Below are 27,824 nucleotides of genomic sequence, written 5' to 3'. Positions count from 1 at the left end.
GGCCCCTTTTTCTCCGCGGGATTCGACCAATCCCTTCGGTCCGTAACCCGATATGACGATCCCAAGTGGGAATGTCTTTGGGAGAGAATTCAAGAAATACATTTCTATTGCGATAAACACATTAACAACTTCACAACTTTCCAAACAACATTTCAACAGTATGTTTGTACATTGCGTCTTTGTTGACCTGGGGAAGAATTCATCATTAGAACAGATTGGTTGAGTTCATTCTCACTGTCCATGAATTGAAGAATTGGCTTATTACTCAAATCGGAAGTTTGAGATTCAGTCTTTAGTCCAATTCGAAGGTCAATATAGAGTTCTCATCTCTGGTTGTGAGGGTTAGGATAGATCGTCACAGTCTTTTTCTCCTGAACTGTATTCGATCTTATCAGCCATTCACAAGACAGGAAGTGACGACATCCCAAAAGTCCTAAAATGGCCTAGGAGTTTTGGAGTGGGGGTTGAGCTGCTCTCTGGAATGCGTTAACAATGGCGAAAGGCAATAGGCGAACCTTCACACGCTACACATGTAAACAAGTAAATATAATTTAACTTTCCAATCCGTCTTGACCGAGCATATTTTCTCCAGTGCGACTTTACCCAAATCTAAAAGCTTCTGGACCGGAGCCTACAGCCAGTGCAATGCCTCATTTGAAAGCTAAGCCCTACAAAACAGATCCGAACTTTTGTTGTCACATTTTTGAAGCGTTTTTTTTTTTTCTTGTTTTCATAGGTTTTATCAGTGTTTTTGTTGCTTTTTAAATTGTGTTTTTGTTGCTTTTCCGGCATGTTTTTGTTGCTCTTTTGTTGGGTTTTCATCCTGGTTTTAACGCTTGTTTCAATAAGCTTTTAGATTAGGGTAAAGCCAAACTCTGTTTCGGTGGGGGTTAAGAGGTTAAACGATTAACAGGACGATTTTCTTTTGCGCTGGCTCATTCAAAACTTTGCGCTAGTTTTCGTTTTTATTTTGTGTTTGCCGCGTTAACCTCAAGGCAAAAGCATCCACCGCTATGAACACGGAGGTTTCACGTAAAGTTTTTCACCTCAAGTCACATCTGAACTTTTACTCGCTGTCTTTTACCAAATCTTGAGCTATCGCTTAATTTCTGTGGGACCTGCTTATTTTTAATGGGAAGAGATGGCGGACAGGAAGGACAGCGTCTGGTTTACTGTGCAGGCGGGAATCACGTTGGGTCACTGTGCATATAGCCCATTGTTTTTTCTTGATATTATACAGGCTCATTCCTTTTCTTCATTTTAGGTAAATTAGGCTAAAAACAAGAACAAGAACAGGACATTCACTTCTGTTCACATCTGGAATAATGGATTCATCGGATTAATACAGCACCTTCTTAATATTAGTCTGTTAATGTTAACTCCTAATGTAGTGGTTCCAAGTCCTATTATACAGGCTGGTTTCTCACAGCCTTTTCAGTGAGTTTCGACCTCTTCACCTTTTTCCAGTGAACACAATGTTGTTACTCAATTAATTACCGATAACAATAAACTTATCTGTCTAATATTATAGGGGTAATGAAGGACACTCCACTCATTATGCTGCATTATTTAGGAATTATACAGTGATCATCATACACACGGCATGCTAATCAGACATTTTGGAAACTCTTTATTTGATGTCGTTTTGTATGAACGTTTGCTACACAAGAACAACATGGAGGGCCAGATCTTGTGGTTCATAGCGCAGGCTGTAGAGAAGACGAATACGCAGACGGGTGGCGCTCCTTGCAATCTTCAGTGTCATACCTGGCGCAAAAAGTGGGCAGGACAGGAGGGGGGGACGGACTCGCATTGCGATGTTGTGGTGCCCCCTCCCCATGCTTTCCCCATGCTCTTGTAGACGCGTAACATACGCGATGTTTAGTAAAGATTAAAGAAATAAAACTGTCCCTCCGCTGCTGCAGCCACTCGCTGCAGATCAAGATGAGCGGGCGGGACAGAGAGACAGCAGCCTCGCGTTGGACACCGTTTGAATGCGCAAAGTTACGAAATGTACAGGATTTAACTGATCAGAAACTGTCATATCGGCTGCGGAGGAGTTGCAGAGTTATGGAGCAGTTGCAAGAATACAGTAGCGTATTGGAACATTTGCGCTACAGCTGCAGGATTCTTGGAGCGGCTGAATTGGAAAAGAAAAAATAAGTTGCTATGCGCTCTGAGCTGTGGCTACACAAGGAGCATCATCAGGAGGTAAAGATTGACACACGATGGAAATGTCACCTTATAACTCAGATCAGACGTGGTGTTGTGGCACTTGAAGGCATGTGTGGTTTATTTATGGAAAACTGTTGTTTTGGTGTTGTGTTGTGGTGTGGTGATCTACTGTAGAAAGTAAGCCGTGTGTATCGTACGCTCGAACAGACTTTTCAAGGCAATTTCGATTCTAAGGAAGAAGACAAGGCAGTGGGATGTAAAGAGGAACATAATGTGAAGGTTGCCATAGAAGAGTAGTGCTGCTTGTAATGAACCACGCCTCAGTCAGCCTCTTTTTCTTAAATAACGCCCTCTCCCTAGCAGTGCAGCCTTTAGCGCAAACCCTGCGCCACATGCAAGATCGCGCGTGTACCACGTTGCGTTTAGAGTTGCGCACGGACTGCGCCAGTCACAAGATCTGGCCCGGAGTCTGTTCTGTAAAACTAGCGCTTTACAGAACCTAGCTCTAAGCTATTGTCCGCACTTTTCGTCTGCTCATCATGCGTTTGTCCTTTTGAATGAGTATGTATGAACGACAAGAAAAAAATTCGAAACGAAATGAAAAAATACTATGCCCAAATTAATTGCACTCGCAGAGATATCATGCAGTGGTCCACTTGAAAAGACTAATTTGTTAGCGCTCGAATTACATATTTTTGGACAGCTCATTTATTTTCCGCAGTAGATAGATGTCAGCACATTTAGTTGGGATTGCAAACTAATTGGAGAAATTGCATAAAGATGAAACTGCGTCAAAGGAAACTAGCTTTATTTTAGTCATTGCACGTTATGTCTTTGATGATTAATGTTTATATCTCATTCAAACGGAAGATTGTTGTTGTTATTTTCCGGAAATTGGCACGCATGATTAGTCTGACAACTTAAATGAAGCTGCCCGTACCATTTCCTCCCACTTGAAAGCCACGCTGATCTATTTTTTAGTCTATTGTCTTTTTGTCTAAATGAGGAGCCTTTGAAAATGAAAGTTGGTCACAATTAATGAATTCACGCCAATGGGTTTGTATTCTGTGATCAACACCAGTGGATTTATATGTATCGTGTGTTGTTCCTCTCTAATTAAAAGGGTTAATTCGGATCACTGTTGCAAAAGCATCTCGGGGAACATGTTTTAATTGACACTTGTTGAAGGCCTTGATTGTTTTAATTTGCACATGGCGGAGCCTGTTCTCCCCGAGGTGAGGAATGCTCTGAATAGACTTCGGATCCTCAGAGTCTGAGAAGTGTTGCTGTCGGCCACACGCCACATTGCACACTGACACTGGCCCTAGCAGCTCCATCTGAACCCAGTGATCAAATAGAAAAGCATCTTTGCAAGTTCGGTCCGAAGAATGAGTCAAAGGTCTGTAGTAACTAGTAGTAAGCGGACGGGAAATGGCAAAAAAGCCAATAGAAAAAGCTGAAAAGGCTGAACGTAAAAATTGCCTATAGAAAAATGGGATAGTACCTAATTTCATAAAGTTTGCAAATGCCCTTAAGATTGATCGAACACTACTGCAGTCAAGTTCAAGGTTTTTTTGTTTGTTTGTTTAATAAACTTATACACGCCTCAAACAAGAATGACAAAATGACAATGGACAGCATAGGGAGGGGAGGGGGAGTTATTTGGCAGACAATTCTATTACATATGTCCCATGTAAAAGGAAAAAATGGTAAAGATGAGCAGGGTAACATTATATTTTATTTTGTTTTTTAAATTTATAATTTGTAATTTTCTGTTTAATTTATTTTTTATTTTTTTGTATTATTATTATTTTTGTATTATTATATATATATATATATATATATATATATATTTTTTTTATTTATTTAACACCAAGCCCCGTTAGTTGGATTCATATATGGATACTCAATCAGTGTAGGCAACACATTTAGGTCCAAGCCTAGTTAGAAATCATCAGTTAACACACAGGCCCCCTGAGACTTTATTAAACAAGTCAGTGACAACTCAATTTAGTGAGATCTCTGCTCGTTTTGGAGTCAGACACACTAAACATCATGCCACAAGGAAACCACATAGACCTCACAAATGCCATAAAAAAGACAGAACACACCTTCCCACACGTTAGCGCCATACCTGTCCTCCCATTCACCCACATGGGGGATGGAAGTTGAAGCAATCTATTGAAGCATCTATTTAAATCAGATCTGCGATTCAATGGCTGACAAATCATCATATTTTCACATTTTCCATAAAAAAGGCCATACATTCTATATATATATATATAGTTCAAGGGTTATATTTCATCATTGCTTATTATGTGCGCCTCAATGTGTAACACTAAAATACAGATGAGATAAGATGAGATTGGATCAGACTTTATTGTCCCTTGAGAGAAATTTGTCTTTGGCTCACATCTGCCTGCTGATTTAGAAAGACATGGATACATAACACAACATACATACAAAGACTTTGGATCGCAATACTTGTTTTGCAATACCGAGTATTGATACTTTCTCAAGTGTTGCAGTACTTACAAAACTTCTGTTTGGAGGCATTTTTATCAGAAACGTCTTTGTTTTCCAGTAACAGCACTGTTGTTGCAGGATTGTGTTAATGCATTTGATGATGATCATTTTTATTCGATAAACTTACAAACCAATACATTTTGTTATGTATGTAATGTTATGTAAACATAATGCCATAATAATAATAATAATAATAAAAAAAAATCATAAATACAAGGAATACATAATCAAATTCTCATGCGCGAAAGGGAGTGGGAAGAAGTAGCACTTATAAGTAGCACTTATTTTTCAATCTTAACACTTCCATAAATGTCAAATGGCTGGTTTGGTTTCTAAACTTTGGACACATGACTGTTTTCTTTTGCACATTTTAAGATAACTTATCATAATTACTTACTAAATCGAGACACATATCAGATCGGCCCCTGAGTATTGTGATACTTGTGATTGTGACAAAAGTGGTGGTCCCAGCCCTAAAGTTTACGGATGAAAATTAAGGGCAATACCATTCACATAGGAGATCTGTAAAGTGCACCCAAACTAAATGCTCATGCAAAAAATTTCCATACCTAGGCTACATACAATAGCCTTGACAAGCCACTAGTGGTGGCAGTAAGTAGGATCAATACCCAAAATTAAGCTTAAAGTGGTTAGAATAGAATGTTTTTTAATTTATTTTTTAATTCATTTAGGTCCTTAGGACTAAACTATTTTAGTTTAGTCCTTTAGTAATGTGAAATGTGATTTATCTACCATATTATGTTAGCTAAATGTAATACTATATGTCAGTAATAATATACCAAAAATAATTGCAGTTGTAAATACAGTGTTGATAACTACTGATCTGGCCATTTTCCCCAGTGCACAAACACAGTGTTGACATTTCTCCTGTGGCTGTGGGGAGCATGAGGTGGGAGTGTCCAACAGTGACAACACCACATCGTTTGGTTTAACCCTCGGTGCGTTTGTCTGTCCCCCTCTCTCAGGAGCTGACCTGTCGAGAGGAGCTGCTCACTCTGCTGCTGTCCCTGCTGCCACTGGTCTGGAAGATCCCAGTGCAAGAGGAAAAAGCCCCAGGTCAGTAGTGTACAGATAGTAAGTAGCGCTCGTATGGATTATAACAGTGTGCGTGCATACCTTGACCTATTGCGCAGCTGAAGAGCCTTGTGACTACTTTGTCTTCGTGGCCTGTAACTAAAGGTTGGGATTTGACATACTTTATATACAAGCGTGAGCGTTTCCTGTCCTGCTTCCGATTTATAAAGGTTTGTGTCTCCTTAAAATGTATAGCTTGTATTATTACTTGACTACATTTTCTCCACTATTATAAACTTGTACTTAATATCTTGCCCTTTTATTTTTCATCTCCTGTTGGTTTCAGGCTGGCAACAGGCTTTAGGAGTTGCCATTTATGTAATTTACAATGTACCATAATCAATTAGCAATGTACCATAATCTATTCATCTTTTAGATGACATCTGAAGGAAAAAAGCAGCAGTGCATTACATTTAAATTACATAAGCTGTAACTGTTTTAATTGGTATCCAGTTGCACTTGTGGTTTCTTGTGTGTTTTAACTTGTGCTTTTCTTGACTTTTAAAGTGTTTCATTGCTGACATCTACTTTCGTCTCAGCAATGTTGAGACCTTAAAGTGCATGTGACATATTTGACAATTTTTTTGCTAAAACATCGTTAACACCATTATTTAAGATTTTGCTAAAAGAAAATGCACCCAGCTTTCTTTATTTTGACCATTTTTGTGATGTTTATATTTTCACTTCCTTATTGGATACTGACAGGAAGTGACATAGGTAGAGGCAAACGATTTTAAGCGGTTGCCGTGCAACCATGTTAGCCATACAGATGGCAACGCGTCATACAAGGGGGCGTGGCCTCGTCGAGGAGGAAGTATGTTTTGGGAAGCACCATTTTTCACTCTTTTTAGTTTTCTGGCAGAATATAAATGTATTTATCACACACAAATAAAGTCAAGTCTAAATAGAGTCCATATGGATGTTTTTTCATAGCAGATTGTTTGGTAGAAGCAAAAAAAACACCCAGCAGTCATAGCTAGCTAGCATAATGCTAACATGCTAACATGAAGCACCCTGTCAGCATTCTGTGTTATTTTTGTAATTATGGGCTGTTGAACCGTTTTGCTCCTCTTAGTAGTTTTGGAGTAATTATAGAAAGTTTAGATTTTTCTCGTCTCTTCCAGAGATGCCGTCTGTATCTATACCAATGGTAAATGGTTGAGTCAAACTGCTATTAAAAATTGAAATAAAAATAACTTTTCTGCCCAACATTTCACAATTAATTTGCTGCTTCACTGAAATAAAGATATAATTATTACTTGCAACATATGTTATCCATCTAAATACGTCATATTTTTGAAAGAATTTAAACATGTCATATGCACTTTAAACCTAACATATAGTGGGTTTAGATACACAAAATTTTCATGTCCGCCACTACCATAATCTATCATAGTTGATGACATCTGAAGGAAAAAAGCAGCAGTGCGATCATTACATTTAAATTACTTGGGAGTGGTGTTGTTATAAGCCTAATGGCTTCTACCTCTCCCATGCACATGCTATTATTATTATTCATTATTTTGTTGTATATTCATACATCCGAATGGATGCTTTTTGTGTTCTTTTTGACTAGTTGTGCTAAAGTGCTAAATAAATAAATAAATACTTAAGCTACAACTAGCACCACTGTTTTAATTGGCATCCAGTTTCATCCAGTTTGAGCCCATATTGTGACATGGATGTTCCAGCTGTTCCGGCTGTAGTTTCTGCACAAACCCGTGACCTCAGAATGACACTGGTATTTAGTACATCACTGCTATTCTTTCTAACATAGAGCCTAGACATTTTTACGTTAATTAATTCTTCTGAACTGAGCAAGTATTAGCGCTGAAGTGCACCTGATGCTTATCCCTCCTGGAATTTGTATTTTATTTTTCAAAGTGCAAACAAGGAGGATCAAAATGGTCATTGTGATTGGATTTATCTGCTTTTTGGGTGAGTAAAGGAGTTGTTTTTGCCTTTCTTTTAACAGATTTCACCCTGCCGTCATTACTGGAGGTGTTCCTAAACTGGGAGGTAAAAGCCGTGCCTCTCAGAGTGGGACACAAGGCTGGGACAGATGAGCAGGCCCCGGGGAGGAGAGCGCGAGTGGCCAGTGGTACATGGAAATCACGCCGGTCACGCAGGACAGCCCAAAGGTACTCTGTAAAAGATGCTCGCAAATCCCAGCTTTCCACATCAGATTCGGAAGCCAACTCTGAAGACCGGGCCGTTTCGGGACCAGCGAGTGCGAGGAGCAGGAGGTCCCATGGTGCCACTGTGAGAGTAAGCTGCCAGCACCACAGATCTGATCCACAGACGCACATCACCACATCCAACGCAAGCACCCTCACCGATAACATGAGCGCGCCATACCCCCATCCCAGAACCACCGGGTCCCAGACGGACACCGAAACGCTCACCGACCCAGCGGCGATATCCATTTTCAATCGGATGGAGAACTCGCCCTTTGACCTCTGCCATGTGCTGCTGTCCCTCCTGGAGAAGGTGTGTAAGTTTGACATGAGCATTAACAACAACCCGGGCCTGGCGGTCAGTGTAGTGCCCACTCTGACCGAGATCCTGACTGAGTTCGGCGAGTGCTGCGGTCCCGGGGGGATGGTCGGAGCGGGGGCAGAGGAGCTGGCGGGAGGCTGGACGGAGGAGCCCATTGCCCTGGTGCAGAGGATGCTCCTGCGAACCATCCTGCACCTCATGTCTGTGGACGTGAGTCAGAGCGAGGCCCTGCCGGACAGTCTGCGGCGCAGCCTCACCGACCTGCTGCGCGCTACTCTTAAAATCAGGAGCTGTTTGGACCGACAGACCAACCCCTTCGCCCCTCGACCCAAGAAGACCCTTCAGGAAGTTCAGGATGACTTCTCCTTCTCCCGGTACCGCCACAGGGCGCTGCTGCTGCCTGAGCTTTTGGAGGGTGTGCTACAGGTGCTACTGGGCTGTCTACAAGCCTCCACTCCAAACCCCTTCTTCTTCAGCCAGGCGCTGGAGCTCATCCATGAGTTTGTACAGCACCGCGGCCTGGAGCTGTTTGAGGCCACAGTGTTGAGACTGGAGGGCCTGTGCCGGGCCCGGGACTCTGAAATTGGAGGAGAGGCGGCCGAGCGGCTGCGTGGACTGATCGCTGGTGTGTTTAAGATCATTAGTGCGGTGAAGAAGGCCAAGTCAGAGCAGCTGCATCAGTCTGTGTGCGCCCGCAGACGCCACCGCCGCTGCGAGTATTCACACTTCCTCCATCACCACAGAGACTTGTCAGGTTTGCCAGTCTCTGCCTTCAAGCAGGGAGCCCGCCGTAACCCGTTTGAGGAGGATGGAGATGGTAAAGATGGGGAGGGGGACACGGGGAGGTACCCAGAGCGCTGCTGTTGTCTAGCAGCCTGTGCTCATCAGTGTCTGCGGCTCCTACAGCGGCTCTCCCCGAGTGGACCAGCCGTTTTACAGGTTCTGGCCGGGGTCCAGGCTGTGGGGATCTGCTGCTGTATGGACCCACGGTCAGTGGTTGGACCACTGCTTCATGCCTTCAAAGCCCCAGGGCTGCGCAGTTACCAGTCCCATGTCCTGAGTGTGCTGGGCAGACTGATCCTGGACCAGCTGGGAGGAGGACAGCCCTCAGAGAAGGCCAAACTAGCCTCTTGTAACATCTGCACACTGGACAGCAGCCAGCTCCCTGGGCTGGAGGAGACACTACAGCAGGGGGAGCACACAGTGTCCAGCGGCCTGTGCTATCGCTCTCAGGGGATCCTGCCCAGTGGAGGAGGCACTGAGGACATGCTGTGGAAGTGGGACGCTCTTCAGGCCTATCAGGAGCTGGTGTTCGGAGAAGACTGGCCGCTCAGCCAGCAGGTAGCTGGCCATGTGTGTCACTTGACTCTGCGTGGGAATGCCATCGTGCAGTGGCAGCTCTACACTCACATCTTTAACCCGGTGCTGCAGAGAGGAGTGGAGCTCGCCCACCACGCTCAGCAGCTGGGTGTCTCCACTGTGTGCACCCAAATCTGCACCTACCACACCCACTGCCTGCCCATCGAGGTGCTGCTGGTGTATCTGCAGACACTTCCTGCTCTGCTCAAGTCCAGGTCAGCAGTTTGACACAGCTTCTACATGCACATAATCTGATACAGAAACCACGCTAATACACATTCACATTAAACTTGAGTAACAGAGGAAAATGGTCTGTTAATTTTTCCAGTGAGAGGTTAATTCAGGACACAGCCCATTTCAATTCAATTAAAAATTAAATGAACATCCAATCCTGATCCAGCCCTGCTTACATAACTCAAACTCATTAAAAGTCTAAACCTCCTGTCTGTATACTGTAGACTGTAGAAATTCACCTCAGACGGTTCAGTGTCATTAGAGCCGTCTCTCATTCCAGCTCATTCCTAATTAATGCCAATCAATAATTTATCACTGTCGTGTGGTGACAGATGAACCTGAACTGATTATGTACGTCAGGATAGTTACATTCCTGGCCACATCAGTCAATTATTGTAGGGAGTGCAGTATAATCTCGAAATTAGCCTTTTTTGTCCTATTAACTTGTCGGGGCTGTTTCTTTACTCGGTCCATGCACCAATAGCAAGACATCCAACTTCAGGCAAAGGGCAGATGGGTCTCTTGAGACAATCTGTCAGCTGTGGTTTGCTTATCAAAAGTCAGTAGTTCAGCGTTTTCTCCGCTGTCTGCAGCTCTGACTGTGGTGTTTTCATAAGAGCAAGAGTCAATATTTGCTTCTTGTGTTTAAGATTAAATGTTATTTGTGCAAGTGGTGTCCACAAAGTCCATTTACATTTGTGTTACCATAGCTCTTTACTTTATGTAGTGAGTGAATATATAGTTTTAGTTGTGATAGCACTAGCCTTTTGTTCAATATGGTATTCGTCATAATTGCTTGTTTTAAATGCTTTTTTCTCAACACTGTGTTAATGCATTTTCACAAATTAAAAACACACCTCTTCGTGTTTCCATAAAAGCCATAATGATAAATGACAGTGATTATTGACAAAAATTCTGATTGTGTTTTCTCTGCATCTCTGCAATTAGATATGAATAGATTTTAGGCCTTTATTGTGAGAAAATTAGTATTAGCAAAGGTGTGCTGTACAATGCCCACACAAAAACAGGAACATACTTATTTACTGAAGTATTATTTGGACTTGTTTTGATCCTCACCACTCGTTAACTTTCTCCACAGGGTGATCCGAGACCTCTTTGTCAGCTGCAACGGCCTGAACCAGGTGACGGAGCTGGTGTACTTGGACCAAACCAGATCTTTGGCTCTGAAAGTGTTCGAGACTCTCATCATTGGCATCGGGCACAAGCAGGCGGAGGGAGTGCTCCAGGAGCTGGAGAACGCTGACGTGGAGGAGCGAGAGGCCGTCTTCGCCTTGGCAGAAGAACTGGGATCCCGCGGGGCTGGCGAGGGTCCACAAAGTCTTAGCAAATTTTACGAAGGTCTCAAAGAGGCTTATCCCCCTCATAAAAACAGGGCCGGACAAGGTCGGGGCCCGGGGCGCAGCCGGGCAGAGACGCACCTTCACGTCATCAACCTTTTCTTGTGTTTAGCGTTTCTGTGCGTTAGCAAGGAGGCGGATTCAGACAGAGATTCGGCGAACGATTCTGAGGACACTTCGGGTTATGATAGTACCGCTAGTGAACCACTAGGGGGCAGACTTCCTTACCTGTCCCCCGATAGTGTGGTTCTGCCTTCCAAGGAGCAGGTGCGCAGGGCCGCCGACGTCTGGTCCGTGTGTCGGTGGATCTACTTGTCCAGCCCCTTGTTCCAAAGACAGTTTTTCCGATTGGGAGGGCTAGACATTTGCCTGCGCCTCATGGCAATGGTAATCCAGAAGCTCTCCTGTAAGACCAAAGATGGGAAAGCCAAAAAGAAACGGGACTTGAAGAGCAAAGGTAGTCCCGAGTCCTCCGCTCCTCATCCTGTCCTGGGGCTGGAGGGGGGAGGGCACGAGCAGGGAGACGTCCACAGCCCGGGACAATTGGAGGGAAAGGCTAAAGATCCAGCCAAGAAACTGGAGGAAGAGTGGCAGCTGCAGAGTATACGTCTCCTCGAGGCGCTGTTGGCCATTTGCCTGCACAGCGCTAACACGGCCCTGCAAAGAGTGGAGCCCGAGCTGTCATTCCAGGTATGTGATCAATTATGAGTCATTTACAACACTTAGAAGAGATCAAATGACACACACGCAGACCAGGCAGAAATGTAATATGAGCAGATTGTACATATGATAATTTGAAAAAGGGTTGAGTCAGTCTGTGGTGCTACTTATTCATCATAAGCAGTAATTTGCAGCCCACTCAATGTCAGTTTTCTAGATGCATACACACACGCTCTTTGCAAATGTAGGGGATTGTCTTTAGATAACAAACCAAACAATCCCATTTGGCCTCTCTTTGTCCACAGCTGCAGACTGTTGAGGAGACCCTGTCTGAAGTGAGGGACCAGTTGGCCCGTTCAGGGGTGGTCAGCTCAGACCTGGCCATCCCACTGTTCAAATCGCTGCTCAGAGTGGCTTTGGCTGAAGTCTCCTGCTGCCCTGATCCACCCGAGGAGAAGCCGGAAAAGGTAAGGCCAAGCAAAGCCCTCAGACTCTTGCTTAAGCCCTAGAGGGAGGTCCTAATCTTTGCTTTCAGCTTTTTTTGTTTCGGTATCTCCTTTCTAGATTGCAGTAGAGCTGCCGCCTAACAATTATTTAGGTATTCGATTAATCTACAGATTATTTTTACGATTAAACACTTAGCTTTTAAAAGTGTATGATTTTTTTTATTTTTTTTCACCACATAACGCTAAAGTGGCGTCGCTTGAGGACATGTTGATGGAGTAAACTTAAAGTAAATGTTTGTAGTTGGAGCTTTGGGCTAATTCTGCTTTCTGACTGGATAAGCCAGAGACAGATATTTATGACATTTACAATATACAAAACACTATATACCCTAACTTTAAAGTCAATACAACATTTTCATGTAATTTTTGCTCTATTTAAGTCTGTGTTCACTAGAAAACAATTAATCGATTACTAAAATAGTTGTCAACTATTTTCCATAATCGATTAGTTGAGATTACTTGTTGTTTCAGCCCTAGATTACAGTAAATCATATCATGAATTGTCATTGCGTTTAATCTTTACTTCAGATTCCCTCCCTTATGCCACCTTTTTCTTTTTATCGGTTGACTAAATTAGCGTCCAATAGGGTGACATTTTGACTGATTTGGTCCATGAGCGCCGTGACCGCTTTTCCCAATAACCAATCAATATTTAAATCATTCACATTTTCAGTATCCCCCTTTTACACCGTTCTCTTTATAGATCCGCCTATAAAGTTCAGTCACCTCGTCCTATGTCCCTCTGAGGTAACCGATCCTTCTCTGTCCGTACTGATTTACAGTTTAAATATTGATCGCATTGACATATCGGGCAGTGTGAAGTCTTCCCTTTGTATCTGTTGCCGTTTTCAATCATAGTGACACAATATGTTGCTAAGGAGCCATTATCGGCCCATCTCCAGCGCACAGCAGCAGAGGTAAATAATCACAGCCTTTTTTTAGAGCTGCCAAGGTCCGTACTCCTCCTACACAGCTGCTTGTACAGAGAAGAGTACGAGCAGCCGGTTTGTGCTTTTGTCTCTTGTACTGAGTCACATCCACTACAGCGACGAGAACGGCACTAAAGCGGCGTTTTGCTGTAGGTGTATGCCGACCTCTGACCTTGCAACGTGTACAGTATTGTTGGTTTTGTTTCACTGCGAAAGGCATGGAACGGGAAAAAAAAATGGAGTCACGTGTACATTTTTAATTTGATTTTACTTACTTTTACTACTTTAATTGATTCTTCACGTTCAAACGTTTAAAACCTTGGGAAGCTATACTGTTATAGTAATGTAAATAACAACAACTAGCATTTTAGTTCATTGTAGATTAAACCAAAAAAAGGCAATAACTGATATAAGGACGGCTTTTTACACAATATATTAACCATTTATTTCTTAATTATTTGATTTAATTATTTACTGCAATCTTTATATCCGTTTTATAGCGGTTTTAGGTCAATCAAAACACTATGAATACAATTTTAATAAAACTTTAACCCCCGCCTGATGGAGCACATTTTCTCCCAAATCTCAAAGCTTCTTGAAAAAAAGTTGTCAAAATAGCGACACAAATGAGACAAAACTGTGGAGGACAGTGCAACAAAAAGTCGACAAAAACGTGACGAAAAAGCGAGGAAAAGTGTGACGCAAACGCAACAAGAAAGCCAAAAAAAGATCAGCCAAAATCACCAAAATGTGACACAAAGCCAGGAAAAGGTGAGAAAAGTGTGACGAAAAATGTGCGATGAAAACGCAACAAAAGAGCAACAAAAAAGTGACAAAGAGCGATGGACAAAAATGTCAAAAAAAAGTGGCGACAATGCGAGGAAAAAGATCCATTTAGTTTTGAAGGTCTTAGCTTTCAAATGAGGCGTTACACTGGCCTGAAAGCTGTGACCTTATGGATTTGGGTAAAGCTGAACTGGAGAAAATGTGCTTGGTTAATGCGGGGGTTAAGAGGTTAATAAGTTTAAGACAATATGAGCATGACAAGAAATAACAAGATAGATTATTTAGCAAAAATTTAACATTAGCAGAATAGTGTTTTAGTGTTAATTAGCCTTAAAGGAACAGGCCACCGTTTTTAGACATTGGGATGTGTTCTTACCTGAGCTTAGACGAGTTGATGCGTACCTGTCTGTTTTTTGTGCGTGCCCGTGGAAGAGCGTGGTAGCTTTCAACTTCACCCCCGTTTGAAGCTATAGGAATACATTGGGAGAGGCCAAATGCTAACATCTTTGGTCTTTTTGCGTGACTGAGGGCACACACAAAGACCAGACAGTTACATATCAACTCGTCTAAGCTCAGGTAAGAAATTATCTCCGTATGTAAAAATGGTGGCCTGGTCCTTTTAATTAGCCCACACTGTCCAACTTATCCCATTGTTTTCCATTCTTTAATACCAGCACTTTTCTGAAAATGTTCTATGTGCTTTATCATGTTTTGTAATTGGTGCACAATCTTTAGGTTAAAAGATACCTTTGGGAACAGCTAGCGCAGACAAAGGTGTAATTAGGATTATTGACATTTCACTGATGAACAAAAGAGAAGAAGAAAAAAAAAAATCAATGTTATTTCCATATATTATCTTGTCGTATTGACCTCTTTCACTCAATTGTTCTGCAAATTACTCCGTCCCCCCCTTCATTATTTTGTCCCTCCACCTAAAGTCTTATAATGCCTGTCTGCCTAAGCCTGTTCTTTGGTTGGAGGATTTAGCTTTTATATAATAGATTTACCATTTCCTAAGAGCTTAGCCTTTTCTCAATGAGTCCAGTAGAGTGTGGTGTTCACTTTTGTATCGCTCGAGAAGACCGAGGACTGTCCCATTCAAGACCGCGGCGTCCAACTGTCAAGTGTTACAAAATCATTCTTGTTTGAACAGGGTGTGTATTGTAGTACGTTACATTTACTTTGTGCATGTCTAAAGTTGTTTGCTTACGTGCGGCTATGACTTGGCTGCGGACATCAAGGACCTGCTTGTGCGAGTGAGTCAGCTGAGGAACGTCTTATGACCAAAATCTTGTACTTTTTTCCCCTTCGTTGAAAACATTTAGTCTGCAATTGATTCGCTCCGTTAGTGGTCAGACCTGTGCTTGTTACAGCGGAACCTATTCTAATCAGTTTTAATCATTTTGTTTTTAGATATGGATGAGTAAGCTTTTGAGAATCCTCTGTCGTACAAGTTTTTGTTTTTTTGTGTTGACAGAAGTTGCAGGTTTTGGCCGAAGGGGTGGTCCCGGCGGGGGATCTGTCTGAAGAGGTGGATGAGGCGCAGAGCTGTGGAGTGAAGGCGCCTGGGGAGGAGGAGGGATACGACGCAGACAGCGAGAGCAACCCTGAGGACATGTCCCGCCAGGAAGAGGGTAGGTCCAACCACATGATATCGACACGCCACAGCACACAAACTCACTTTCCCGCGCTCTCTCTGTATCTGTGGCTCCTGTTGGATAATCTAGTTTGAACTTTATTTAGTCATAAGCTTATTTTTCTTGCTGCTTTTTTTTCTTTTTTGAGCTGCAGTAGAATTTTGCTACTCAATCTACTTTTAAGAACTTTTAACCATGTTGCAATGTTGTTATTTCCTCGTCAAAAAAAGACATTCACACAGTTTCGAGTGGTCCTGTTCACAAATAGAGATTCTTAGTCTTGGCAGCAGGCGAATAATGAAAGTTGTTTTATAATCTAAGATCATTAGCATTGTTGAAGACGCTTCTTGGGTGAGAGAAGCGAAACATCCAGCAGTTTAACTACGGGAACAGATGAAGGCTTAAAGGAACAGGCCCCTGTCTTTCCATGCTGAGATATGTTTTTATCTGAGCTTAGACGAGTTGATGTGTACCTGTCTGGTCTTTGTGCATGCGCTCAGTCATGCAAAAAGACCAAAGATGTTGTTGTCATTTAGCCTCCTCTCCTCTATGGGGCCAAACGGGGGTGAAGTTAGAAGCGACCAAGCTCTTCCACGTTTTCCTTATTTAAATGGGGTTACATGAGTAGTAACATGATCCAAGTATAGTGTTACACAAAATTAAATATTAAAATGTAATACAAAAGAAAAAAACATGACTTTGAGATTTTTAAGTTGCTTTTTTGTTTAACCTCTTAACCCCCATATGAATCGAGCGCATTTTCTCCAGTTTGGCTTTGCTCAAATCTAAAAGCTTCTCGAAAAAAGCGCCAAAATAGCGACCAAAACCAGACAACAACAAAAAATGTAATAAAAATGTTATGAAAAATTGGTAAAAATTATATGGAGAAAAAAAAAAGTCAGAAGTGACAACAACACGGCAACAACGCAAGGAAAAAGATCCGTTTCGTTTTGTAGGTGTTAGCTTTCAAATGAGGCAGTACATTGGCCTATAGAGTTCAGGAAATTCCACAGTTACCATGGAGATCCGCCATCTTTGCAGCTGTTAGCATACATTTCCATACATATACACAAGATGACTTTCATTAGATGAAAGTGGGAACGTTATGCCCACTGCTGTCTGCACAGGGTGCCCCAGGCCAATTCAAAAGCCTGACCAGCCCAGTCTCTCACCTCTTGCGGCCGTTTCTTTACATGGATATTATTTCAGAGTTTAAAACGTAGAACATATCACTCCTGAGGTCCTCAAAAGATTGTTTTTTAAGCCTAAATTATGCATGATATATCCACTTTAAATCTCAGAATCTCCACTTGCAGCCTTTACCTTGTGTGCTCTTTCCCCTGTTTCCATAATAACCGTCAGTGCACTCGGTCGGTATGATTGAGAGGCCGTATTTTTGCATCGGCCTCAAACCCCCGTGATTTATTGTGGGGGAAACCGGGTGTGTTTACGTCTCCCACTCCACCATTTATCACTTTGTGTTTTTGAGCATTGATGCAGTTTTTTTTGCATTCAGTGGGAAATTGCTCTATGTTGTGCATGGTAGAGTTTTGCTGTACTGGTTTTCTCTTGTGCGAAATGCTGCTTCCTTCCTTCCATCATCTGGTGCGGAAGAAGTTTCGCAGTTTATGGTCTTGTTGTGGATATTGAGTATGACAAGGCGGAAATAATGCTTCTTACAAGGGCTGAACGATTTTGGATTTTTTCTTTTTTATCTTATAGCCATTTTTCTGATGACGGATTCGCTTTGCAATTCACAGCGCACATTTTAAACGCGTCCAGAAGCATTAACATGTGCGAGAACACTGAAATGTGGACTGCTAAACGAATGCAAGAAGAGCAGCTTTTATAATACGCTCGATGGAGACATTTTTTCAGGAGTTTGCCTTTGCAATTTGCTAATAGCGATCATTCAGACTGCTATTTTGATTTGATTGTAGCAACCGGTCAAGGCTACACAATGTGTCGCCTTATGATTATGATCCCAGGTGATGCAAGATCCATATCGCAAGAAGCCGCAGCGTATCATCAAATCACAGAGACAGATTTAAAGCAGTACTAAGTAACTTGTTTACCTTAATAAATCATTTCCGTAGTCCCTCTGGGAGTAGTACAAGTGTTAATGGGATGATTGGAGGGTCTATCAATCCCCCCTGGTGTCTCTGGCCAGAAAACCACAATTGCAACTTTGCTACCACCGGGTAGGAGCCACCAATACACACTAATAGAATCACGAAGAAGAAGCTAGCAGGCTAACGGGCAAAGCTAACAGCAGGCTAGCGCCACTTTAAACAGTACGTACAGCCAGGTTTGAGTAAAAAGCATTATCTCCATTGTGTAATTTGATTTACAATATCCCTCTCTCCCTTTGTCTTTTCTCAGCGTAGTATTTACTCTCACGGATAATTAATAAGTTAAAAAAATCACAACTTGCTACGACACCTGCAGTGGCGCTTAAGGCCTCTAGGGGCCATTAGGAGGTTACTGCTTTAGTGCAGTTAACCTCTTACCCCCCGCCTTAACCGAGTGCATTTTTTCCAGTTTACCCAAATCTAAAAACTTCTTGACTGGAGCTTACAGTCTATATAGAGTTCGGGAATGTGATGTCATATCGCTAAGCATTATGGGATTAGCAGCAATTGTAAACTAAAGAGATTTTAAAAGTTAAAATACTGGAGTTATTGTTCATATTGTAACACTTGGACACCATAGTGTGTTAAATGTATTTACCAGCAGTAACTCTGCCGCTAACGGAGCTGTTCCACGTCTATTTTCTCCACTTTTTATACCGTTTTTAGCTTATGTTGTGTGTATGTATGGAAATGTAGGCTAACAGCTATAAAGATGGTGGATCCCCATGGTAACTGTGGAATTTCCCAAACTCTATAGGCCAGTGTAATGCCTCATTTGAAAGCTAAGACCTACAAAACTGATCTAAATGGATCTTTTTCCTTGCATTGTTGCCGTGTTGATAATGTATTTAGTTTTTAACCTTGTTTTCATCACATTTTGTCACTTTTTTGTGGCGTTTGTTTATCACGTTTTTGTCACTGTTTTTTGCCCTTTTGTTGATTTTTTTTTATCCTCTTGTGGCTTTTTTATCTGTTTTTTTGACGCTATCTTGACGCTTTTTTCGAGAAGCTTTTAGATTTGAGCAAAGCCAAACGGGAGAAAATGTGCTGGGTTCAGGTGGGGGTTAAGAGGTTAATCAAAAACGTAGCTAACTTAAAAATCTCAGTCATGTTTTTTTCTTTTTACTTCCATTTTAACCCAGATTTAGCATTTCAGCTCTTGTTTTTGACACAATCTGGTCATCTTCACTATCACTGTGATATTGTTAACAAAGCCTTTTTAACTGTGGGACGCTTATTGAAGGGTGTACGAAGCGAGAGCCAAAGTCAGTGCAGTGAAACATTCAAGCTGGACTCCTGTTTTAAACACCTTTTCTAAAACATTACAATTCCTTGTTATATGCAGCCATAGTTGCAATTAATAATGGCAAATCTAGCAGCTATTGGTTAACGGTTGTGTAAAATGCTGATTCCTGCCATAGTCTATGCGGTAAATGTTGTGGACATTCAGTAAGACTTTATGGTTCGCTTCTTACATCAGCTTCTGCTTCTTCTACGTATATGATCTCCAAAGCGTTGCCACAGGTTACAAACTTTACCCATTTACTGACACCCTTCAGAATAGAGCCATTGTCTGGATGTTTTACAACCGCAGGCTACTACTGTGTTGACTCATGAGCCGCATCTTGTGACTTTCTCGTCCACATCAAGCTGGGGCTTCCTGGAAAATCATAGTGTTGTGGGTAAATAAAAATGTGCACCTCTTTGATTGAGTTTCATTTTGAAGTCTTTAAGCAACTTCTTTCCTCTTTGTACCTGTTAGCAAGATCTACGTAACTTAGTAAATCAATTTGCTGTGACAATCGGCTTACATAACCAAGTTTCCGTTCGTAATTTTATGCTTCTTAAAACTGACCTATGTTAGCTGCTTTACTTCTGCCACACAACAGACTCTTAATCTCAGTGTTGATTTCATCTCTAGGGGTTGTAGTTGGAACATGTACTTCATCCTTCTCATTTTGGCCGCAGTTCTCACATTTGCTCAGAAAAAAGGTAGGGAGCATTTTATTGGATAGAATATATCTTATTCTATCCAATAAAATGCTTCCTACCTTTTTCCATATATTCTCAGAGGAACATTGGTGCATGGTACATTGAAATGAACTGATCTTGGTTTGTGTGGCTCAGGTTGCCTCTATGTAGGTCCTGGACTCGTCTTGATTGGCTGCATTTATTGAGTGTGGTTGATTAATTAAGGCATGTCTGAGAAGCTGAGAGCGAGCCTGCTGTTATTCCATGTAAATCATGTGGGGACTCCCATGCTGCTGCTGCTGCTGCTGCTGCTGCTGCTGCTGTACTGGGCTTCTTAGTGATGGAAAGATGTAGCCAGAGCCGGGGAAGCCTCTGGATCATCAAATATTTGAATCGCCTTTGCGTCTCTTAGCTTTTGTCGTAAGCTATTTTCTTGTTGTTTGTTTTGTCTTGTGTACTGTTTGCTTTGTTAGTTTTTTGCATGATGCTACAGGTTTAACTTAACCTTAACCTTAACATCAAAGCGAAAAACTCACTCAGCAAAATTGTAAATTTGAGTGCTAAGATTCTGGGAGCTCCTCAGACTCCACTTTCGGACCTGTATTCTGGACAGGTGACGCGGAAGGCTCTGAGTATTCTGGCTAATGATGCTCATCCTCTTCATGGTGAATTCTGTTACTTGCCTTCTGGTTCGAGGCTTAGGGCTCCATTGGTGGGGAAAAACAGATACAAATATTCCTTCATACCTGTAGCCATCTCCACTCTAAACGCTGAGTATAAAAGGAGTTTACAGGCACCAAATTCAGTGTGAGGGGAAAAAAAAAAGTTGTCGTATACTCTTGTTTTGTTGTAAGGTTTTGCACTTCGGCATCTTGCTTGAACTGGTGAATGAATGAATTTTTATTTTTCTTGTCTGTTTTTATGTATCTATTTTTATGTATCTTGTGCTGCAAAACTAATTGCCCTATCGGGGACATGAAATAAAGTGAAGTGAAGTGTGAAATAACTAAAATGCTGCTTCTCATTTTGCTGTACACATTCAGTATGACACAGCATCGTACTTAGGGTTTAACTCATTGTTACTTGTTGTTTTGCCAGGACTAAAAGTGGAGTCTACAGGACTGCATGAGTTCGGGGCTGCGGTGGATGGGGCCAGCAGAGGGATCTTGTTGTTCCCAGAGATCTGTACTATGGAGCTGCAACTGCTCGCCTCGGGCTCCCCGGACCTGGACGTCCTGAGTCATGTGTTTCACAGTCTGCTCGGAGCGGTGCACGCCAACCGCCGCAATGCTGCTCTACTGTATGACCAGGTTAGACCCACTGTTCCTACTAAATGGTGTATTTATTTATACATTAAAGTCAGTATGTCGTGCATACAGAGAAAAACATATGGGCTACACAGTGACAAATACTGTATCATACAATAGTCATACTGTCATTGTATCATTATATGTTATGTAGATTACTCTGTCGATGATAATGATGATGTTGTTGTTGTTTTTCTACACAGGGAGGAGTTAAAACTATCCTGTCTGGCTTTCACAACATCCTTTGTCAAACAGAGCCATCTTTTAAGGGTTTGTATCCATCTGCTTTTTAGACATTGGAACTACTAATAACAGACGTAGATCTGTTCCCTCTTTTTAGAATGAGATGATGATAAGCATTTAAATGGCAGCATTGTAATGTATAAAAGAGGTTAGTATAAATTATTATTATTATTAGTAAAAGAAATCTTAAACTGTTTTACTTTAATCATCTTATTTCTCTGTCGTTTTGGTATTTAGCTCCTGACTTATAGAGTAGTTATTTAAGGTTTGTGGAGCCAAACTTTTCTTTCCTTCTTGTTAGTACAAAGAAAGACTTTTATTGCTATACGCGTTATTAAATATTACCTCAGAAAGCGAAAGCAAACCAGTTAATTTGTTGGAAAAACTTTCCTAAATCAAAGAGAACCTGTACCAAACGTTCTGAGACTCTGCTTTCAAAAACAGTCTGTTTAAATGATGTTTCCCTTCTTGCTCTGACCAGGACAGTAATTGGGACACACTGTTATCTGACCCACTGTTCATTATTTTTTGTTCATTATTTTCCTTACTTTTATTATTTTTAGACTGTCAGGTCGTCCTGGTGGAGCTGCTGGTCTCCATGGTGACCCAGAGAATCACAGCAGAAGAACTGGCTTTATTGATCCGCCTGTTCCTTGAGAAGACCCCACCTACGGTAAATAACACACTCATTATCCTTCTCTCAACAAATGCTGCTGCGGGGACTAACTGTGTCGACACTCGGGCCAGGTTAACGCCTGGAGATATGAAGATAGGGCTGAACCATACGATAGCTTTTCAGAAGACAGAATCATGTACCCTTGGAGGACAAATATTTAATCATTACAAATATAGTGTTCATAATGTAAGCCTAAACTTTGATAGTCTTTGGTGTGCCAATATGCTGAATTGTCGTAATTTTTCATTTAATTTCCACAACTACTACTCTTCCTGTCTATTGTTCTTTGAAAAGGTTTATTCAGTACTTCATCAACACATGACACATAACTCGTGCCTCCTTCATTCTCAAAACAATTAGCGCTGGTGAGCACTGACAGGACGTGATGCTAGGAACCAAAACTGCATCCAAAGTGTTATCTATGATCTAGCTTCCAACATCCGTGACCTTTTCCTGGAAACCCGAGGCCAGAGAGCAGTTTGCATAAGATCATGTGAAAGTAACGACCTCAACGTTTCCACCTTTGAAATGGTCAGAAATGTCAGAGACTTGGCAGCATTTGATTTCTGCTGAAAAGTATGACTATCTGTTCTGAGCCAGTTCATTGATTTAATTTCTGAGACAAAAAGCAATTTTACAGCAGCAATAGACTGATCACACTATTAGCCTCAAGCTGCTTGATGAATTTCATGTTTACTATTAATTCAGTTTGTTCCAAGAGACTCAATTAATCAATTGGAAATGCACAGCTCTGAATCACTGATTTAGGAAATCGTGGAAAAGTTGTTTTGTAAGCTTTATTCAAAAAGTTAAATGAGTTCACAATTCATGTTGGAATTCTAAGGTCTAAATGCTTTATTTAATATTGGATTGTCAGAATGATGCTAAACAAATTTGTTTTTATTCAGTTGTCTGTAAGGCTTTCTGATAGTATTAGGATTAGATTAGGGTTTTATGCAGGGGCCCCTGAAAATCTAATAACTTAAAAGTGGCACATAAAGTAATACCTCCTGACATTTCAAGGGACTATAAATGTCAAAATTAAGTATTTTCCTCCCCCTACATGTTCCAGCCATGCCCTAATTTGTAGAATGAGCCCAGACCTATTCACATCAACTGCCTCTAAAATCCTGTACTATCACTCAAAAAGTTGTTGCTTCGCGTCCAAAGTGCCGTCATGCAGGAGCTTAATATAGAAGCTGCGGTTACGCGTAAGACCTGAGGTGGCAGTAGTGAGCATAAAGTAACCAACTTGTATCTAGTCCCTTTAAATTAGTTAAATAATGTCTAGATTTACTTTTTGACGACAGAAAGCTAGACTAATTGATGTAGGGGTGGGAGATCTTTTTTCTTCCCATTCCTTTTTGAGCTGGTTTGTATGAAAAAAAACATATAATATACTACATACAGTTTTGGATACTTATGTAACTGGTTATGCATGACGTGTATAATTCTGGAATAAAGTTATTCCTTGAATGAGCTCAAAATGCATGACATTTCACTGAATTAATAGAGTGAAACACAAGTATTTGTTTTTGTCTTTTTCTGCTGTTGATGCTGTGAATGGGCTCGCCTTTCCTCAAGCCTGCCCTGTCCCTTTGCTGGGAACGGGACGTCACCAGTTCATCTTCAGACATGGGGTTTGAATAAATTAGGTTCTCCTCCAAATGGTTAATTTTGACCATCATTAGGAGCGTGCTTGGTAACACTTTTGCCACACATAAGCTGCTCTTGGGACGTTGGTAAATGGACTCAACTTATGGACGCTTTTCTACCTTTATCAGGCCCAAAGCGCTTCACAGCAAGGAACCAGTCACCCATTCACTCTCATTCATACACCAATGTACTCAGACACTGGAGACAAGTAGGCTGAAGTGTCTTGCCTGGGATTTGAACTCACGACCTTCCGATCACCAAAAAGTTGCATCAAAGGATTTGGACAATTCCGCAATGTGGTTTTAAATTTCTATCTTCCATCATACGATTAATCAGCCATTGATACAGACGGCATCACGTCATAGAAGGGGCGTGGCTTAGCTGGGGGAAAAATAGAATCTTTAGAGAAGCACAATTTTCCCCCCGTTAGCCATTTTCTGGTGGAATATGAACTTATTTATCACGCATAAATAAAGTCAAGTGTAAATTGGGCCCATGTGGATATTTTCTCACAGCAAATTGTTCAGTAGTAGTGAAAAAAATGGCAGTTGTAGCTAGTGCTAGCTAGCCGTTAGCATTACCTCGATGCAAGCATGTTAGCATTCTCTGTTATTTATGTATTTATGGGCTGTTGAACCACTTTGCTCCTCTCCATGTCTTTGTATCTTTATTTAGTAGAAAACTTTATTCATAATTCAGCGTTTGTTAAAGTAGTTTTTGAATCATTGAAGAAAGTTTAGGTTTTTCTCAATTGTTTTCCCCCTTAACTGTTTTCAAACATGACCATATATGGGCGATTGTAGAGATGCCGTCTGTATCTATCATCTGGACTTGGTAGTTAGATGGCGGTTAAGAACTTGCATTTGAGATGAACAACAAATGTATCTGAAACGTTTAACTTTTTGCTGTGTTTTGAAGCAGTCCTTCTCACTTTTCCGCACTGTTGTCGCCTGCAGGAGATTTTACTAAAAGGCATCCAACAAATCGTGGAGGCCAACATCGAGGTGGACCCTCTGCACTTTTTGACATTTCCCATAATCCTCGGAGCGGCGACTCCAAGTGGGATTTCCGCCTGCAGCAGACAGAACGGCTCGGCGGGGGGAAAGAGTCTGCTGTGGAAAGGCAAACTATCTCCGGGACGCCGTGAAGGGGACGGCGACTATCGGGCGTCCAGTGTTCGAGCGTCGCCGTGGCACTCTTCCCCCCTGCACCTGCCGCTCGTGGGACAGAACTGCTGGCCCCACATGGCATCCGGCTTCAGCGCCTCCATGTGGGTGAGAGTGATCGAACCAGAGGATAAAGAAACGGATAAAGACACAGGTGAGGTTCTTTTTGAAGTTCAACGCTTTTCAATGGACAAAAAGTTTTGAACGGCCACTCTCAATACAAAGGCAGTTGAGGATGGATCAATTTATGTAGGAGCCCTGCCTTACATAAACATGAACTGGTTTTTGAAATTCAGCTATCACTGTTTTTCCAGAAGACAGACACCTCTCTACAGCCGAGTCCCACCACGGTGCCACTCATCCTGGGACGACAGCAGCCGAAGAGGGCCTCATTCATATTCTGTCCATGGGCTCCAAAGCACTGATGCTTCAAGTGTGGGCAGACCTCTCCACAGGCTCTCTGACTTTTAGGTAAGTATCCTTCAGCAAGTTACGACTGATTTTCCACTCTATATTACCTCAGATGGTGGGTTCAGAAAGTTTCCAGACCTCTCTAAATGCCAACGATTTTGTTATTGAAGAGTCACTAAAATGTTTAAATATGTTTTATGTTGGTAAAACAAAATCTTCCCTGATACATTCAATCCCACAGAAAGGATTAGCCTAACTTAAATCTTGACATTTTTTATATCGGGGTCAATGAAAAAATCTAGAGATGCATTAAAAGGTATTAATACTTAGTGAACCCTTTTTCTTTAGGATGTGTATCGACCCGAATGACGAGATAAAGGCGGGGCTCCTGGCACAAGCGGAGTCTGCAGAGGGGCTGATCGTGCCGGGACAGTGGCAGCACATTGGACTGACGTACAGCCAGCAGCCCGAGGGCAAGAAGAACATCCATGGATCCGTGGTGGTCTGGGTGTGTGGTATTAGGTACGGTAGCGCTTAAAATGAATTCCTACTCAGAGAGACCACAACATATATTCACTAAAGACCGACAAGCAAAAAATACCGTAACTGGAACAAAGTGGAGCCGTCAGCAATGCAATGAAGGGAGAGTAAATGATAGATTTGCATGTAAAATACAGTAAAGTATACATAGACAGGCAGACAGTTGCACCATAAATGGCTTCACACCATGAGTTTGCTATTTTGAAATCGTAATGAAGTACCAAAATTACCCTGACCAAAAGTTTGCATATCCCAGTTTTTAATACTGTGTATTGTCCCCTTTAACATCAGTGACAGCTTGGTGTCTTTTGTGGTAGTTGTGGATGAGTTTCTTTATTGTTTCTGATGGTAAAGTGGTCAATTTTTCTGGGCAAAAAGCCTCCAGTTCCTATAAATTCCTGGGGTGTCTTGCATGAACAGCACGTTTGAGCTCTCCTCTCAGTGGTTCACTGATATTGAGGTCATTAGACTGAGATGGACACTATCCGGACCTTCACTTTATTCTGCTGGAGCCAGTGGCATCAGCGAAACCACAGCCATGTTTCACAATAGGTATGGGGCACTTTTTTGTTGTCAACAAGGCCAGTGATGAAAAGAACACCAGGGTCATTTTGGTGCTTTCTTTTTTCATTATGATTTAAAAATGGTAAACTCAGTAGTTTCACCATAAATGGCTTCACACAACCACTAACTGAGTGAAACAACTTTTTGTGTTATCTATCATATTCTTTGCAAAATAGCCCAAAAACAGAAAAAAATCTGCAAGGGTGTGTAAACTTTTGAGCACAACTGTATCTAGCTACAGTGTTTAGACATTGGCTTTGGTAAAGACAAGAAGGAGCTTTTGGATCAGCTGCTGCGTGGAGATCAGGCAGAGGCACTTTGCTGAAGAGACGTGAAGATGACAAGGGGAGAGTGTATTTACTGTGGTCCTCCTCCAATTTAGGCTCTGACAAAATTCAGATTTCGGTTTTGTTCTGGTTTGGTGAAAACACGTTCACTAGTTGCTCCCTATATTGACCTTGTTCCCTCTTAGTATAGATCTTGAGTTTACAATTTCTATTTAGTAGCACTTTTAACAACTTCACGTCTTGCACTTCATGTCGCCCAGCACTAACCATGATGCCCTCTCTCTCCACAGAAAATGTGAAGTTTCCTTGGACTACACCTTACCCAGGAAGTCCAGTTTGTCCTCTGACAGTAATAAGACCCTGTGCATGTTGGGACACTGCCTCTCGTCGTCAGAGGAGCAGATGAGGCCGAGCCCGCGCTGGAACATGGGCACAGTGCTGCTGTTCAACGGTGAGGCTCCTGTCGTGCTGCATCATATACAGTAATATTGCAATACAAACTTTTGTACAAGCTAAGAAAAGATTCAGCTTTCTGTGTTTCACCAGAATGTATCCAAGTCTACAACAGAAATATTAATATCAAGGCTAAAGCTGCTAAACCATGATGAAGCGTTGTCTAATGGAGGAATAACTCATGTAAAGACAAAAACTAGAAAAGGTTGTCACGCTTGTAATGTGCTACATAAATCTAATTTTCCGTAGTGTACTATCCGCAAACTACAAACAATAAAGTCAAATGTTCATCCGGGGAAACACTCATTTTAACAGAGGCTCTCATTACTCCGGAGCGAGACGCCATTCGCCCCGGTCTGTGGTGTTCCGGTGTTTTGACGGTTTATCTTTCTGTAAATGTCCGTGGCTGGTGCGATGTGAGGCGTGCTGTGGATTCTCTGCATTCTCCGTGAGGCTGAATACTTCCCTTGTTGGCTCTAATTGACTGTGAATGGGCTCACGGCTTCTCAACTTTACAGACCAGCTGACGGTTTTAGACTTGCTGTTGCCATAGGGACTCATTATGGCCAAACATTTCTGCTTTTGTTTTGACGGCAAGATACCAGAAGTACTCCTTAAAGTCGACACTATTTTACAAGAGATATTGTTGGCTTA

General features: G+C 41.8%; 1 protein-coding gene across 4 annotated transcripts in view; it reads left to right on the top strand.

Moving 5' to 3' along the window:
* lyst (lysosomal trafficking regulator) overlaps positions 1-27,824 on the top strand; it is a 98,912-nt gene that overhangs the window by 23,326 nt on the left and 47,762 nt on the right. For 2 of the 4 annotated variants that reach the window (XM_079559681.1, XM_079559679.1), the window contains 12 exons: positions 5,688-5,778; positions 7,772-9,869; positions 10,988-11,936; positions 12,212-12,373; positions 15,605-15,761; positions 20,966-21,177; positions 21,378-21,444; positions 21,981-22,090; positions 24,706-25,069; positions 25,233-25,386; positions 25,675-25,848; positions 27,008-27,168. In XM_079559681.1, the coding sequence (XP_079415807.1) occupies positions 5,688-5,778; positions 7,772-9,869; positions 10,988-11,936; positions 12,212-12,373; positions 15,605-15,761; positions 20,966-21,177; positions 21,378-21,444; positions 21,981-22,090; positions 24,706-25,069; positions 25,233-25,386; positions 25,675-25,848; positions 27,008-27,168 (4,699 nt within the window). Of the gene's footprint in view, positions 1-5,687; positions 5,779-7,771; positions 9,870-10,987; positions 11,937-12,211; positions 12,374-15,604; positions 15,762-20,965; positions 21,178-21,377; positions 21,445-21,980; positions 22,091-24,705; positions 25,070-25,229; positions 25,387-25,674; positions 25,849-27,007; positions 27,169-27,824 lie in introns of all 4 variants that reach the window. The other 2 variants (XM_079559680.1, XM_079559678.1) reach the window with 1 other exon arrangement.

This window comes from Gobius niger (assembly GCF_951799975.1).
Source record: "Gobius niger genome assembly, chromosome: 7".
In the NCBI taxonomy this organism is placed as follows: Eukaryota; Metazoa; Chordata; class Actinopteri; order Gobiiformes; family Gobiidae; genus Gobius; species Gobius niger.
This window is presented reverse-complemented; position numbering and strand designations above follow the sequence as displayed.